General features: G+C 41.4%; 1 protein-coding gene and 1 pseudogene across 4 annotated transcripts in view; one reads left to right on the top strand and one right to left on the bottom strand.

Moving 5' to 3' along the window:
• Positions 1-14,938, bottom strand: part of TTC21B (tetratricopeptide repeat domain 21B) — a 53,703-nt gene extending 38,765 nt beyond the window's left edge. For 2 of the 4 annotated variants that reach the window (XM_058191371.1, XM_058191379.1), the window contains exons 1-8: positions 14,839-14,938; positions 12,422-12,551; positions 11,504-11,614; positions 9,816-9,982; positions 7,053-7,175; positions 4,715-4,872; positions 3,196-3,280; positions 353-451 (exon numbers count right to left, since the gene is read on the bottom strand). In XM_058191371.1, coding sequence (XP_058047354.1) covers positions 353-451; positions 3,196-3,280; positions 4,715-4,872; positions 7,053-7,175; positions 9,816-9,982; positions 11,504-11,614; positions 12,422-12,551; positions 14,839-14,859 — 894 coding nt within the window. In that variant the 5' untranslated portion in view covers positions 14,860-14,938. The remainder of the gene's footprint in view (positions 1-352; positions 452-3,195; positions 3,281-4,714; positions 4,873-7,052; positions 7,176-9,815; positions 9,983-11,503; positions 11,615-12,421; positions 12,552-14,838) is intronic. The other 2 variants (XM_058191388.1, XM_058191397.1) reach the window with 2 other exon arrangements.
• LOC131189452 (U6 spliceosomal RNA) lies at positions 4,017-4,112 on the top strand (annotated as a pseudogene).
• Positions 14,939-15,288: the final 350 nt, after the last annotated feature.

Here is a 15,288-nt window from a genome sequence, read left to right as displayed (position 1 = left end):
GCCGAACAAAGGTTACAGTGATCCCTTAATTTTACATGCCAAATAATCTTTTTCCAATTACAGTAATTTAGCACTTCCTGAAGCATACCTGGCCTTTAACTCCAGTAGTCCTCAACCTACAACTGGTTGTTTGAAATGGTTACTAAACGAATGGTTGTAAGTCAAGGACTACCAGTACCTGCAATAACAATTAGTCTTTGCCTTATCCTCAAAAGGCATGACCAGGACATAAATTAGTGCTTCCTATGAAAGACAAAGTTAGCATTATGTACATAGAGAGCTTACCTGCTTATATAAGAGAGTCATTGAATCAGTCATTACTGGCAATTAAAAAAAAATCTTTTCTACTTACCGTTCTGCTAAACACCAAGGCAATTTTACAGAAAAGCAGAGGATTCTGTGGTTCCAACTGATCTAAAGCACTAATCAGATCTTTCAGCCTGGAGGAAGCCTAGGAAAAACAAAATATACCGTATTTTTTCCACTATAAGACGCACTTCCCTCCCAAAAAAGTGGGTGGAAATGTTTGTGCGTCTTATAGAGCATCTATTGCGGGGGGGGGGGAGGGGATTGTTTGCGCCACCTGACACTGCTGTCTGTCACCGCTGCCCCCATTTGCCAGAGAACACTGGAGCCTTCGCTGTCGAGCAGCTGATTGGTGGTTGGATTGGCCTCCTGGAATACCGCCGATCAGCTGTTCTAGGTGGTGGTGATTGCCACCACTGCCAGTGTACAGCGGCAGCGGCAATCGGCAGCAGCGATCCCCGCCACCTAGAACAGTATTCCGGGAGGCCGATCCAACCAGCGAAGGGTCCAGCGTTCCCAGCAGAGGCAGCAGGCATGGAGGAGGCAGCAACTGGCGTTCCCCGATGGCGGCAGCAGCTCAGCTCAGTTAACTGGTGGTGGCCGCAATGGAGCGGAGCCCTGATGAGCCACGTGTTGGGGCTGCGATAATGTGCTGAAGCTGTTTGCTGCAAGAACTCTAGCCAGATGAATACCAGATGGATGCTGGGAGGCAGAGTCAGGGTTTTTTTCTTGTTTTCCTCCTCTAAAGCTAATGTGCGTCTTATGGTCTGGTGCATCTTATAGTGCGAAAAATATGGTAGGTAGTCCTCAATTTACGACAATTGAGCCCAAAATTTCTGTTGTTAAGTGAAGCATTTGTTAAGTGAGTTTTGCCCCATTTTATGACTTTTCTTGCCACAGTTGTTAAGTGAATCACTGCAGTTGATAAGTTAGTAACACGGTCATTAAGTGAATCTGGCTTCCCCATCGACTTTGCTTCTCAGAAGGTTGCAAACGGGGATCACATGACCTTGGGACACAACAACAATCATAAGTATGAACCAGTTGCCAAGTGTCTGAATTTTGATCATATGATCATGGGCATGCTACAAAGATTATAAGGGTGAAAAATGGTCCTGTCACTTTTTTCAATGCTGTTGTAACTTTGAATGGTCACTAAACAAACTGTTGTAAGTCAAGGACTACCTGTCTACTGGTCTCATTATTGGGGAATAAGGAGGAGGGAGCAAACACTAGCATTTAGGAAAGCTGAAAACAAAGGCATCTGGAATGCAAAACCTGTGCCAACAGTCAGTATTCATATGAACCTAGTTTGAAATGGTTTTATTAATGCAAGTCAATTTAAGCATCTCCTTATACAAGGGTTTCTGAGGGAATAGTATTAGAACAGAGGTGTCAAACTTAAGGTCCGTGGGCCGAATCCGGCCCGTGAGGTGCTTAGATCTGGCCTGCAGGGCAACCCTAGAAACAGTGAAGGACCGGCCCATGGTGCCTCAGAAGCATTTCTGAGCTCTGTTTTCGGCTGTGATGGCTCCTGCAACCTTCTGCCAGAGAAAATGGAGCTCGAGAGCTGTGTGTGGCCCTCCCGAGCGCCATTTTCTCTGGCAGAGCACTCGGATCACCACAGGCGCCCTCAACATGAGTGACGTTGAGCTGGCCACGCCCACCCTGGCCACATACCCCCTGCCCCGAGGTCAAACATAACCCTGATGCAGCCCTCAATGAAATCAAGTTTGACACCCCTGTACTAGAACATTTATATATGTTTTAAATAAAATGCCCCACAACCATTGATCTACAGACTTTGAATTCAGGCTAAACAAGGCTAAATGCAAATCTAAGCTATAGAGTTATGTTTGCTTTTTCTAGACAAACAACAGCAGCAAAAGTAAAAATAGCAGCAGACAGGAATAGTGCTTAACCAGTTCAGGCAATAAAAGAAACCAGGTTAATGCTTAACATTAGTTTATTCTACCATACATTTTTATAATGCAATAAAAAAAAACTCCTTGAAAAATATTAGAGTTATACCTAAGAATCCCAATCCCAATATTACAGTTCCCCCATTCCTAATAACCATATTTTGGGTTAAATCTTAATGGAAATTAAGGAAATACTTTCTAACATGCATACATTGCTTAAGTTTCATATCAAAAACAAAGCTGATTCACTCAAAATACGCATATAACTATTCTGTTTTCTTTTAATTTGATTTAGCATCTTGAATGAATCCAACACATCTAGTTTTTAAACCATGGTGCTGATGTAGGTGTGCAAATCCAGCCAACAGTTTTGCTGATTTTTTTTCTTGTCTTTTAATGACCCCATAATCCCTTGTGGTGGAGTTGGGGCAACTCAATGGAGCTGAATATTTACTGGCCAAATGCCCATATTGCCAATGCGAAGTTCACAGCAAATATATTTCTGCTGTAAACAGAACAATATATTGTGCCCAGAGAGAGAAATATCTGCCTCTACCTAGGATCGAACTCACAGTCTCCCGATTGTGAGGCGAGAGCTCCGCCTCTAGGCCACTGCACCACGCAACAGTTTCATTGATAGCCTTCATTAAACACTTTCTGCAATGTGTAAAATCAATGTATCTTTGGACCAATCTAGAGTAGACTTTGGAAATTGTTAGTTATGGTATCAATCACAGACTAAGGAGCCTATTGACAAAAAACCCTAGAGCTTCTGGGTGGGAGTGGGGTGGGAAGGAAGGCTGTTTGCTTTGCATCCAATTACTACCTCCTGAGTAATTAATTGTTTCCTATGCCTCTATATAAAATGCATCCAACAATGTGGATGTCAGGGTTCCAAGGAGCACTGCCAACGAAATAAAGCTTTGAGGCTAGAGGTTGACAGTGGAATTAAAAACTGAAGACTCACCTCAGGTATGTTTCCTTCCCTGCACAAATAGTGAACAGCCTCCATTTTTAAGGCATCGAGGTTGAGAGCATCTTTCTGCAACAACCTAAAAGAAAATTTAAGAACACACACACCAAAATACTATATTTTTAGGTGTTGAAACTACAAGGAAAACTGCTGAACTACAAGACACAGAAGCTACAAACAGAATGGCTATGTCAGAATGGCTATGTCTGCTGTCTATGGGCGATGCACCCATAGACAGCAGAACTCTGAGGCAGGCAAGAACAATTTATTGGATACATCGTATTGGTACAACTGGTGAAAGCCGACTCTGAAAGTTCTCGTGGCTTTCACCTAATTATAAAGTAAACATCTTTCCTTTCCCCCAAGTCACTGGTCACGGTGTCCAATCCAATTGCTTGATTACTTCACTCCTCCTCTGGCCAGCCACCCGTGAAAATGTCCTTGGTTCCCACAGGAAAACTTTATTGTTTTGGTTACATAACCCCATCTAACTATTTCCCCCCCTCCCACTGTTGCCTGGCAACCCTGAAACCTCCAAGATGGTCTCCATCAGGTTCACTTCACGGTGGACAGGCTAATAGCTAAACTCCATTTGGAGGACTTTCCTGCTTCTATTTTAGGACAAACTTTAGGGGAGTTAGTCTTTGGGGACACTAATGACGATTAATTGCTTCTGTGGACAAATGTCAAATTAATTGGGAATTTTATGTGCTTAGGACACCCTCTTGAAAATGTATTGCATTGCCTGGCATCTTTATGTATCCCTCGTCTCCAGCTTTCAAGGCAACTTAGAGAAATGGAAACAAGGCTACCCTGTTCACTTTGGCAGCACATTTATTAAAGCTGGAACAATACAAAAAAGATTTGCATGGTCCCTGCACAAGGCTGGGCACACAAAGCTACATTACTTTACCGGAGCAGTAAATTGCCCATTCTTGTTTAGTTCTCATAACATTCTCTACCCTCGTTATATAAAATTTTCAAACAAAAAAAATCAGTGAGAACAGCTGATATAGGTGCCATTTACCTCCACTGATAGTGTGTGTGTGTGTGTGTGTGTGTGTGTGTGTGCGTGCACAGAAGATGCTTCAGCCAGGATAGAAAATGTTATCAGCCTTCACATATTTGGTTACCCACCATCAATCATGTACAATCCGATAATACTGAAGCAATGACTGAAAAAATGAGTTTCACAGAGTTTCATAGCTACTGACTAGCTAGATCAAGACTGGAAAATAAATAAGTAAAAAACTGTATTTCTCTTTTTTTTTAGACTTTTTCCCACTAGTATCTTAAGCTGCTGTCACAGCATCACTCAGCCATTGTTAATGAGATATAAAATTTATCTCCCTTACCGTCATTTTGGCACTACAAGGTTGGACGACTCTACAAGATGATCTAAGTCACCAGGGGAGAAATCACCTTTGATCATTTTGCTTTCTGCAAAAGCACTGCAGCTGAGATGATACAGCATTTTTAATGGATCTCGACAAGAGTAATTAAGTTGACTCACCTCTGGGCAGTCTCAACTGACTGCTCCCAATCCTGCAAAGCCAGCTGTAACTTCATCTTTTTTATAAATGCCGGAAGGAAGCGTGGGAAATTCGCAATTATTTGATTCACAGTTTCCAAAGCTTCTGAATAATTCTGACGCACTTCAAAATATTGGGCCTAGTGAACAATGGAATGATCATCTGGTCACTTTTGTCTTGCTTTTTTTAAAAAAAGGCTTTCCAACTAGAAAAAAAGGTACACACTGGTGGAAAAGCAGTTTGTTGTGACTGCTTATCTAGAACCTGTTTCCTCAAATATAAAGATTTTGGAAGGAATATTAGGTAGTCCTTGATTTACGACTGGCTGCTTAGTGACTATTTGAAGTTATGTCAGACCTCTCCGGAGGTATTTATGACCTGGTTCCAAAGTTATAATAGGCCACCCCTCTGATTGTCATGTGACTGCATGTCAGGCACTCACAACTGCATTAACATCAATGGCCATATGTTCTCATTTTATGACAGTTTTGCTGAAAACCAGTATTTAATTCTGGTTTTCAGCAAAACTGACCCATAGTATACCTGTCAGGCCTGGAAACCATACTAGGCCGTAGGTTTCCAGACACTGCCACATTTCTCTCCTGCGGGGAAGAAGGAGGGTTGAGGGGTATGGTAACATTCTTCAAGCGGTCAAGGTCGGATTGTGTTCACACCTGAGTGGCAAGAACAGGTTTCGAATAAAGTGGAAGAACGTTGGACCATGTGACCGGCAAAGGGGTTAGGGGGGTGGGACTCTTGGGGTTTGTATAACTGGGAAAAGAATCCGGAAGTTTCAGTTTTGGAATTTCACTCATCATGTGCCAGTTTCCTTATGCTAGTAAAGAACTTTGAAAGACAATGGCTTCAGAGTTTTTTTTTTATGCAGAAGAGGTTTTTCTGGAACCCTGACATTACCATTGGTTTGCTTAATGACCACAGAGTGTGATGGCTCACATTGTTAGGACACTGGGTTGGGGTTAGCAAGTCCATGTTTGAAACCCGAATGGTGCTGTGTGGCAGGGTGAGCTCCTGTCACTTGCTCCAGCTCCATGAAAGGAGCCCTACAGGAGTTCTCTGTGCAACGGTGATGTCACTGGGTAATTCTTTCAACCTAGAAGTGTCTTAAACAGTGCCTTCAACACAAACGGGATTGGTGGTGGTGGGGGGAAACCACAGTGTTTGCTCAACAATTGCCACAAAAAAAGTTAATGAAGTCAGGCTTGTCAGATGGGTGACCTTTCTTACAATTATCACAACTTATGACCATGATAGGCAGGCTCCATTATGATCACAAGTCAAGGACTATTTGTATGAACTTATAGGATATCTTCCACTGAAGGTCATCAGTTTTTATGCTGTTGTATAAAATAAAGCTACAATATGCTAAGTATAATGTGGCTTCTTTGGTCTCCATTTAGTGTGTTATGTTAATCTAGCCCATTGCTGTTTATTCAGTAACTACGTTTAAACAACGCATGCTTAGTATAGTGCCAGAACCAATGAGTTTATAATCAGGATTATAATGATTTGGAAAGCAAAACCATTCAAAGCGGTGAGTATGCAAAATGCACGTTTCTAAGTGGAATTTTTTAAAAAAAAAATCGTAGCAAAGTGATTGTAAACCTACTGATTCAAAATGCAATTTGTAGTAAGGTTTTAAAAATAATATATTTAACATAACATAACAACCGAGTTGGAAGGGACCTTGGAGGCCTTCTAGTCCAACCCCCTGCCCAGGCAGGAAAACCCTACACCATCTCAGTCAGATGGTTATCCAACATTTTCTTAAAAATTTGGGCAGACGTAATATTTAAAAAAGACCCACGAAGCTTCTTTTTAAGAAGAAACGAAAAGAACTATTTCTTCTCTACAGTTGCAAATGGTAAAAAACCCTTTATAGCATCTATTTGATTCCCAGACTTTATGTACATTGCTCTTCAATTGCTTCAATTCTTAAGTGTAGAATTGACTCCAAATGCATCTTTTTGTTTTTCATAAAAAAAGCATATGTCAGAGAAAATACAAATAATTGATAATATGATGGCTAAAGAGAATCAAAGAATACTGACTTCAGTCAGATTCTTAGAACCCATATTTACAGCACACAAAATAAGAAATTAAGAGGAGAGAGAGGGAGAGAGAGAGAGAGAGAGAAAGAGAGAGAGGGAGAATAAATAGCATTCTGAATGCAAAATAAGGTTGCTTTGATCTGCTCCTTCATCCTGGATGGCAATTGCATTAATCTGGGCTGGATCAGTCTGCATCAGCTGCAATGTTTGTTACTAATTAGAGGCATTTAAAAGCTTTTCATACACTTACTTTACCCATCAGGCCAAAAATATCATTCTCATTTTGGAGCCCTTCATCAAAACATTTCCCAGCTTTTTTGATGCTTGCTTCTTTCCCGCTAGTCACATCAAGCCACCCTTTTAGAATCCACCCCTGGAAGAACAAAGCAAAACACTAAATGATGCAACACTCTGCTGTTGTTACTGGATACATATTTATTTTTTTAAAAAATCATATAAAGTTCTACTTCACATAAATGCAATAATTTATGCAAAGCAGAAGACTGATATATGTTCTGTGGTATTCATACCTGCTGTTGTAGCAATAGCACTTAGACTTATATACCACTTTATAGTGCTTCAACAGCCCTCTCTAAGCCAGGGGTCTCCAACCTCGGCAACTTTAAGACTTCTGGACTTCAACTCCCAGAGTTGTAGAGCTTTGCTGGCTGAGGAACTCTGGGAGTTGAAGTCCAGAAGTCTTAAAGTTGCCAAGGTTGGAGACCCCTGCTCTAAGCAGTTTACAATGTCAGCATATTGCCCCCAACAATCTGGGCCTTCATTTTACCCACCTCGGAAGCAGTGGTGGGTTTCAAATTTTTTTACTACCAGTTCTGTGGGTGTGGCTTGGTGGGCGTGGCATAGTTTGATGGGTGTGGCTTGGTGGGCATGGCAGGGATACTATAAAATCTCCAGTCCCTCCCCATTCCAGGGGAAGGTTAGTGCAAAATCCCCATTTCCTCCTGATCAGCTAGGACTTGGGAGGCAGAGAATAGATGGGGGCGGGGCCAGTAAGAATTTTTACTACCGGTTCTCCAAACTATTCAAAATTTCAAAATTTTCACTTCCGGTTCTTCAGAACTGGTCAGAATCTGCTGAAACCCACCTCGTGGATAGAAGGCTGAGTCAACCTTAAGCCAGTCAGGATCAAGCTCCCAGCTGTAGGCAGTGAGTTTGCTTGCAATTCTGCATTCTAACTACTGTGCCACCATAGATCATGGGATGGGATGGATTTAGTACTTAAAGCATTATGATGTTCCCTATTTATCCATCCCCACTAAGAGGCCCGCTCCAGATAGGCAGAAAGACAACACTGACATACTGATGAACTGCTCTAAAAGCTGCTGTGAAAGTTAGAAGGACTAAAATCACGAGATCAAAGAGATGTTACAGTGAAATCCATAGATGTTGACTGCTCCTTCCACTAAGAAGCAATCCACCTTTAGCCCATTCAGATATTCAGGCAGGAAGAAGAGATGTAAGGTTTGAACCTCAAGATGGATATAAATAAATATAAGGCTTTGAAGCAGGGGTGAAATCCTACCGGTTCGTTCCGGTTTGGGTGAATCGGTAGTGATAAAAACTACCGGTTCGGGTGAATCGGTAGTAAAAAAAAATGCTTTAAAAAGTTTTTAAAAAAAGGTTTCGACGATCACAGCTGTGCCACGTGATTGTCAGAACCTTTTTTTACTTTTTTAAAGCATTATTTTACTACCTATTCGCCCGAACCTTTTTTTTTAACTTTTTTAAAGCATTTTTTTAGTATCGCTTCAGGTACACCCAGCTGTGATCGTCGGAACCTTTTTTTACTTTGTTAAAGCATTTTTTTAACTACCTATTTGACCAAAAATAGGTTCAGGCAAATAGGTAGTAAAAAAATGTTTTAAAAAAGTAAAAAAAAGGTTCAGATGAATAGGTAGTAAAAAAATGTTTTAAAAAAGAAAAAAAAAGGTTCAGGTGAATAGGTAGTAAAAAAATGCTTTAAAAAAGTAAAAAAAGGTTCTGACGATCAAACGGCACAGCTGTGATCATCAGAAACTTTTTTTTTAACTTTTTAACACATTTTTTTACTACCAGTTCGGGTGAATAGGTAGTAAATAATGCTTTAAAAAGTTAAAAAAAAAAGTTGGCCACACCCACCCAGTCACATGACACCCCAACAAGCCACGCCCACCAAGCTACACCCACAGAACCGGTAGCAAAAAAAATTGCATTTTTTGCACTGGTTTGAAGGTTTATGGTCAGCACCGGCAAATTTTCTGTTCTAATTATGGCCTTCCTAGTATCTGTAATAAAACTAGCTTATCGAACAGCTGAATTCTTGAATCTCAACTTTGGAGTGCAAGTCATAGTCCAGATGAAGCCTGGCATCTTTTCAACAGCATGTGGAATATTAGCATAACAGAAGTTAATAACAAAGAAAACTAGTTGCTAAAGAAAACATTTAGGATTTCAGGATTCTCCCATTTAAAACGGCTGGATGGCTTAAAAACAATAACAACCTGTTATAGCCCCCAAGTGATCCAAGATCTATTCCTGAGTGTTTCGAGACTCCTAAAAAATGGAATACGATGTGATAGAAAGAGACAAAGCAATGTGGAAAAATCAGCAAATACATAGGGTGCTCCAAGTTGTGTGAATAGAAGACAAAACTACCACTAGTTACCGCCCCATATATATGGCAGTATATTTGCAGGGAACATAGAACTTGTAAGCTAAGTGTGAAATATATAGTAGCAGCAGAATGTGAACATATTGTATCATTGGCCAGTAGTACATTCCACTTTTGGAAGCAGGCCTCCCAAACATTAAACTACAGAAAAACTATCAGGCTATTTTGTAACAGTACCAATATTATCAGTGTTCTTGTAATTTTTTTGTACTTCTCATGTATTAAGGAAGTTAGTGATAATCCGCTCTGATATGAAAGATGACGGAGAGCATTACAAGGCTCTGGGAGTCATCAAATCTTGTTTATAGCAAGTACAACACACAACTACAGGGAATGGGTTACCTCTTTACTGCCATTTGAGATCTTGATCATTCTGTCGATGTATTCGCGGGCTTTCTCATAGCGGCCAATATGCCACAAGAACAGTCCTGCAAAATATAACGCCTCCTGTCCTGCTGTCTTTCGGTGTTCCTTCAACTTGGCATCCAAATCCATAATAACTTCCCGATCTAAAAACAAGGGAGGCGAAAGTAATAATCATATAGTTTGAAGGACCAATGGTTTCAGCAGATTAAAGACTTATTGCAAGACATTACATAACAGCAACCAAACCCTATTAAAAACAATAAAGTAAATGTCTTCTATAGAGTCATAGAGCAGAACAGCAAATGGTTTCCAGCCAATGCAGGAAATTCACCAATCTGGTGTCCTAATTGCTCTAACAGACAAACATCTACTCTCTGAAAAGCCCACCATTTTTTCACCATAATCTGCTCTGCTGTTGCATGGCTGAGAGACGTATTTTAGCCATTTTTGAAGATGGCTTTTCATATATTCTTTTCATATTTTTTTTCTCAAGAATAATCATAGTTTCCAGAACCCGCTCCATCTTTCTTGTTCTTCTCTGGACCTTTTCCATTTGCAATATTCTTGAATGGCCTCATCCAATACTGAACACAGTAGTCTCCAAGAAGTCTGATAAAGGCGTAAAGACACAATTCAATTTTGACTATGACACTAGATCTATTAATCAAGGTTATACTTCCAGAAACTGGTTTGGCTGTCACACTGCATTTAGTAATTCAGTTCATGGAGAGAACTAGGTCTCTGCAGACTAAAGATGATTTTTGACCTGACATTGTCCACAAGGGGATTTGGAAAAGCATGACATAAATTAAATTTGAGCCTTTACCTATGCAGACATCTCAAACTACAACTTCCACGCTTTAAATCAATGGATGTAAAATTTATTTCCTGGAAATTATGAGGGATAAAACATAGAAGGCATCATCTGAATCCAAATCAGGTAGTTAATTGAATTAAATACACCATAAAACTGGCCAACCAGTGGTTTAGAAATTGGAAATTATGAGATGGACTATTCATCATTACCCAAAACATCCACATTAGGATCAACTGAAATGAAATCATCTTCCAGGAGAATTTGAAACCTTGTTCCTATTAATAATTGATAATTTTAGAGAAAGCTAATTTCTAATTAGCTGATTATAGAAAGCTTATTTCATATAAACTCATGCTTGAAATATAAGCCTTGCTCGTGTACTGTGCGAATTTGGACTTCATTAAAGAGAAGTTCATTTTTTTCTTCAAGTTTGCAAAAGTATCTGGAAGCTGTTGGAAGTCAGTGGTCAGAGAAACCTAGTTCCTAGATGCAGCATTGTAAAGAGATTTGCTATGTTGATTGGAAAATAATGTTTACAAGAGATTATAAAAGAATGGAGAAAGTGGTGATGCAACTAATCAGCTCTCATGGAACTTTGTGATAACTGAAAAAGATAAAATAATAATGGAATGGGAGAGAGAGCCTTGTTAGAAGAATACATGGTTGGTGGTTGCAACAATCCCATCAGGATGGGGAGGTGTGAACATCTCTTTTGTAGCAGAGTGCCACCTGTACCTTCATATTAAAATGGAGAAATAGCATTATTACAATTCACCATGTAGCATTATTACAATTCACCATGTACAAGTATAAATTTTTTTCTGATTAAAAATAAGTGAGACACTACCTGGATTTGATCTTTTTTTATGGGCATAGATCATTGCCATCAGTGTGCACAGGCATACTTCTTGTTTGTTTTTAATGGATTCAAGACTGAGAAGAGCTTCTTGGACGTGCCCTAGGTAGGAGAAGAAACTCAGTCAGGGTAAGTTGCATTCATTTGTGTAGCGGCACTTTGGCTTCCCCACTATGCCTTCTTCAACGTAATGTTGTAATGAGCATGCATGAACATGTTAGCATGTGTGTGCAAAGTACCTTTTAAAGCTTACATTACTATGTAAACAATTTATGTATTTAAAAGAATCATCACTTAAGATCGAAAAAGCCAAAAGCCAGGAGATACAAAAAGACGATAACTCTCTTGACTGACTAGAAAATCATGAATTGCCCAAATGATCTTAAAAGAGTTTATTTGAAGAAACAAATTACAAGGGTATCAAATCAATAATTCTTTTCCTTTGCAACAGAAATTGCAGAGACGGATCACCTGGGACTTCAGATGTTAAATTCCAACTAGGCTACCAGGTTTGAGCTGCAAAAACTAAACATCCACAAAAGACTACAGGTAGCTGGATTCTTCTGTGATTCTTTTCTGACATCATTAGTGTTCCCAATTTTTTTCTGCCCAAATCTGCTAGCGCTACCTTTATCCATCCAGCATTACCAAGGGCTGAAGTTCTGCAGCATCCAGGACCCAGTCCCATAAACTGTTTAACAGGCAGAAATAGTGGCATGCATGTTTGACTGTAGAACCAAAAGATTTACTTATAGAAACTTTTAAATGAGATGATTTAGGATTGCAATCCTATATGCCCCTTCCTGAAAGGAAGGCCCATGAAATACAATGAAATTTACTTCTTACTAAGTATACATTATCAGATGAATAAATAATACCTGCAAATGTGAAAGTATATAAACGAATTACCTTCCATCAAAATACCATAAGCATGGTAGAAAAGAAACACTGGGTCATTGGCAAATGTCTTCAAGCCTTCATTGGCGATAGTCTGAACATGGCGAAAATAGCCTTCCTGACAGTAGTAATTAATTAAAGCCTGTAAGGAAATTAAAAGACTTGGATGTACACAAGCAAGCAGGGGAACCACACTCATAAAACAGAGAGAAAGGATTTTAGGAGAGTTACTTCGAAATCTGACAATCTCTTTTGCACAGCTTTTTGGTAGTTTTCCCCAAACTGATTCACTTCCCCAAGACGCTGCAACTGCAGAATCTTCAAGCAGAGAAAGAATTTCCCCACATGGTGCTTCGACTTTTGGCCTCCTGCAGTATTCAAGCATTTAATGATTCCTGTAAAATTTCTATGAGTGGCTTGTTGATTTAGTGTATCACATATTTTCCAAAGGCTGAGAAAAAGTGACTAGCCCAAAAGTCACCAATGGACTTGAGTAGGGCTTTTGAATCTGCATCTCTTCAGCCCCAGTGCAATAACTCTCAACCCTGGGAGTTGGGATCTCAGCTTGAAGTTTGAAGGACAGCTTACAAAAAGATGGTGTAAGGGAGAAGCCAGTCTTGACTAATTGCCATTTTTTCTCTGGCTTTTGACATCTCCATTATGAATAGAATAGAATAGAATAGAATAGAATAGAATAGAATAGAATAGAATAGAATAGAATAGAATAGAATAGAATATCAGAGTTGGAAGGGACCTTGGAGGTCTTCTACTCCAACCCCCCTGCTAAGGAGGAAACCCTACACCATTTCAGACAAATGGTTATCCAAAATCTTCTTAAAAACTTCCAGTGTTGGAACATTCACAACTTCTGGAGGCAAGTTGTTCCTAACTGTCGGGAAGGTTCTCTTTAGTTCTAAATTGCTTCTCTCCTTGATTAGTTTCCACCCATTGCTTCTTGTCTGACTCCAACAGAGTTTATGTTTTGCACAGGCATTCTTCACAAAGGCGAAGCATACCAACAATCCTCCACCTTATGACCGCTGTAGGAAAGATTTGTATTTATTTATTTTATTTATTTTGTCAATCATATATAAGATAACAGGTAAAAGTATAAACATAATCTGGATACATGAAAAGAGTAAGTAAAAAGGAATATTAGGACAGGGACGGTAGGCAAGCGAGTGCACTTATGCCTTTTCTCACAGCAAAACACATGAAGCAACCCTTAAGTAAATCAGCACCAGCTTTCCCAAAAACAGTTCAGACACAAGCAGAAGCAATGCGGGTGGTTGTGGTTGTTTCCTCACGTTCCGCTGCCTCTAAATTTACACACCCCTTCTCACACCCCCACGCCCCCAATTGCAATTGCTGCTTCTGGAGCCCAGCAGATTTCCTCAGTGCTCTGCTCTTCGGATGTACCAACTGGCATGACAACTTTCAAGAATTTTAGCCAGGAATTCTGGGAGTCGTAGTTCCAAGGTAGCCGAGAAGGAAGGGGTGTGTGTGTGTGTGTGTGTGTGTGAGTGAGTGTGTGTGTGTGTATTCTAGCGGAGGGAGTCTCCAACCTTGGCAACTTTAAGCCTGGAGGACTTCAACTCCCAGAATGCCCCAGCCAGCAAAAGCTGGCTGGGGCATTCTGGGATTTGAAGTCCTCCAGGCTTAAAGTTGCCAAGGTTGGAGAGCCCTGTTCTAGCGTTTAATGATCCCTGTGTTCGTGCCAAGGGGTGGGGGAGGGCCTGGACTCACACGTACACTCAGCTTCTTACAAAAATCATAGCCATCCTCAGGACAGGAGGAAAAACGTGTCGGCTTTAGATTCTAAGGCAGACAAGAGAAAGGGGGAGGCAATTTCAAAGGCCCTGGAGAAAAAAAAGCCAAGCTATTTCTTTTTTTTGCCGTCCGATGCGGGCGCCGAAGCCAAACCCTGCGGGAAGCGGATCCGTTCTTCCAAGCAAAACCCAAAGGGCTTGGCGGAACCATCGGGGACGGGGAGCCTGGCCTTCCTCGCCCGGCTGCTGACGGCGTTGTTTTCCCGGAGCTTAGCCTCCTTCCCTAGGAGGGAGGAGGAACAACAACAACGCCGACAAGGAGAAGCGTCAGAAAACGGGGCTGCCATTTCCAGAATGGAAGAAGGGAGACGCGGGGCGATGCACGGCGGCGAGGAAGTGTGGATTCGCTGCGCAGTGGAAGGAAGGGAAGGAAGGAAGGAAGGAAGGAAGGAAGGAAGGAAGGAAGGAAGGAAGGAAGGGAGGAAAAAGGAAGGGGAGAAAAGGAAGGGAGAAAAGGAAGGAGGGAGGGAGGAAGGAAGGAAAAAGGAAGGGGAGAGGAGAGGAGGGAGGAAAAAAGGAAGGGAGAAAAGGAAGGAAGGAAGGAGAGAGGAGGGAGGGAGGGAGGGAGGGAGGAAGGAAGAAGCAGAGTTTCCAACCAACCTGCAGGAAGGAAGAATCCATGGCCGCTGAAGAATCCAAGCGGTAGCAACACTCGTTGCCAATGCAACAGGATGGCCCCCAAACGTCAGTGAAAGGTGGAGCTTAAAGGAAGGAGCGACGCTTCGCCTTTGAATCGCAGGAGAGGCGGCTGGCGGCAGCTCCGCCCTTGCCCGGGAAACTCCGCAGTGTCTTTCAGCTGATTAGAAGTCGGTGGCTCCGGCGGTTTTTTTGCAGCCCGCAGCCAAAGGATGCGAGACCGAGCTCCCCTCTGCGGGGTCTTTGAGTGGGTTGGCATTGCCCCTGCACCCGAGATCGGCTGCCTCGGAGCCGCGAAAATCTCCCCCCCCCTCCACGAACCCATTCTGTGTGAACCAGTTCCGCTCAATCCCCCCACCCCACCCATGATAAAAGCGCAGCGAAACAGAACGAAGTGGAATCTTCCTCCCAGCC

Source organism: Ahaetulla prasina, chromosome 1, assembly GCF_028640845.1.
Source record: "Ahaetulla prasina isolate Xishuangbanna chromosome 1, ASM2864084v1, whole genome shotgun sequence".
In the NCBI taxonomy this organism is placed as follows: domain Eukaryota; kingdom Metazoa; phylum Chordata; class Lepidosauria; order Squamata; family Colubridae; genus Ahaetulla; species Ahaetulla prasina.
The sequence above is the reverse complement of the archived record's forward strand: the minus strand, read 5'-3'. Positions and strand labels throughout refer to the sequence as shown.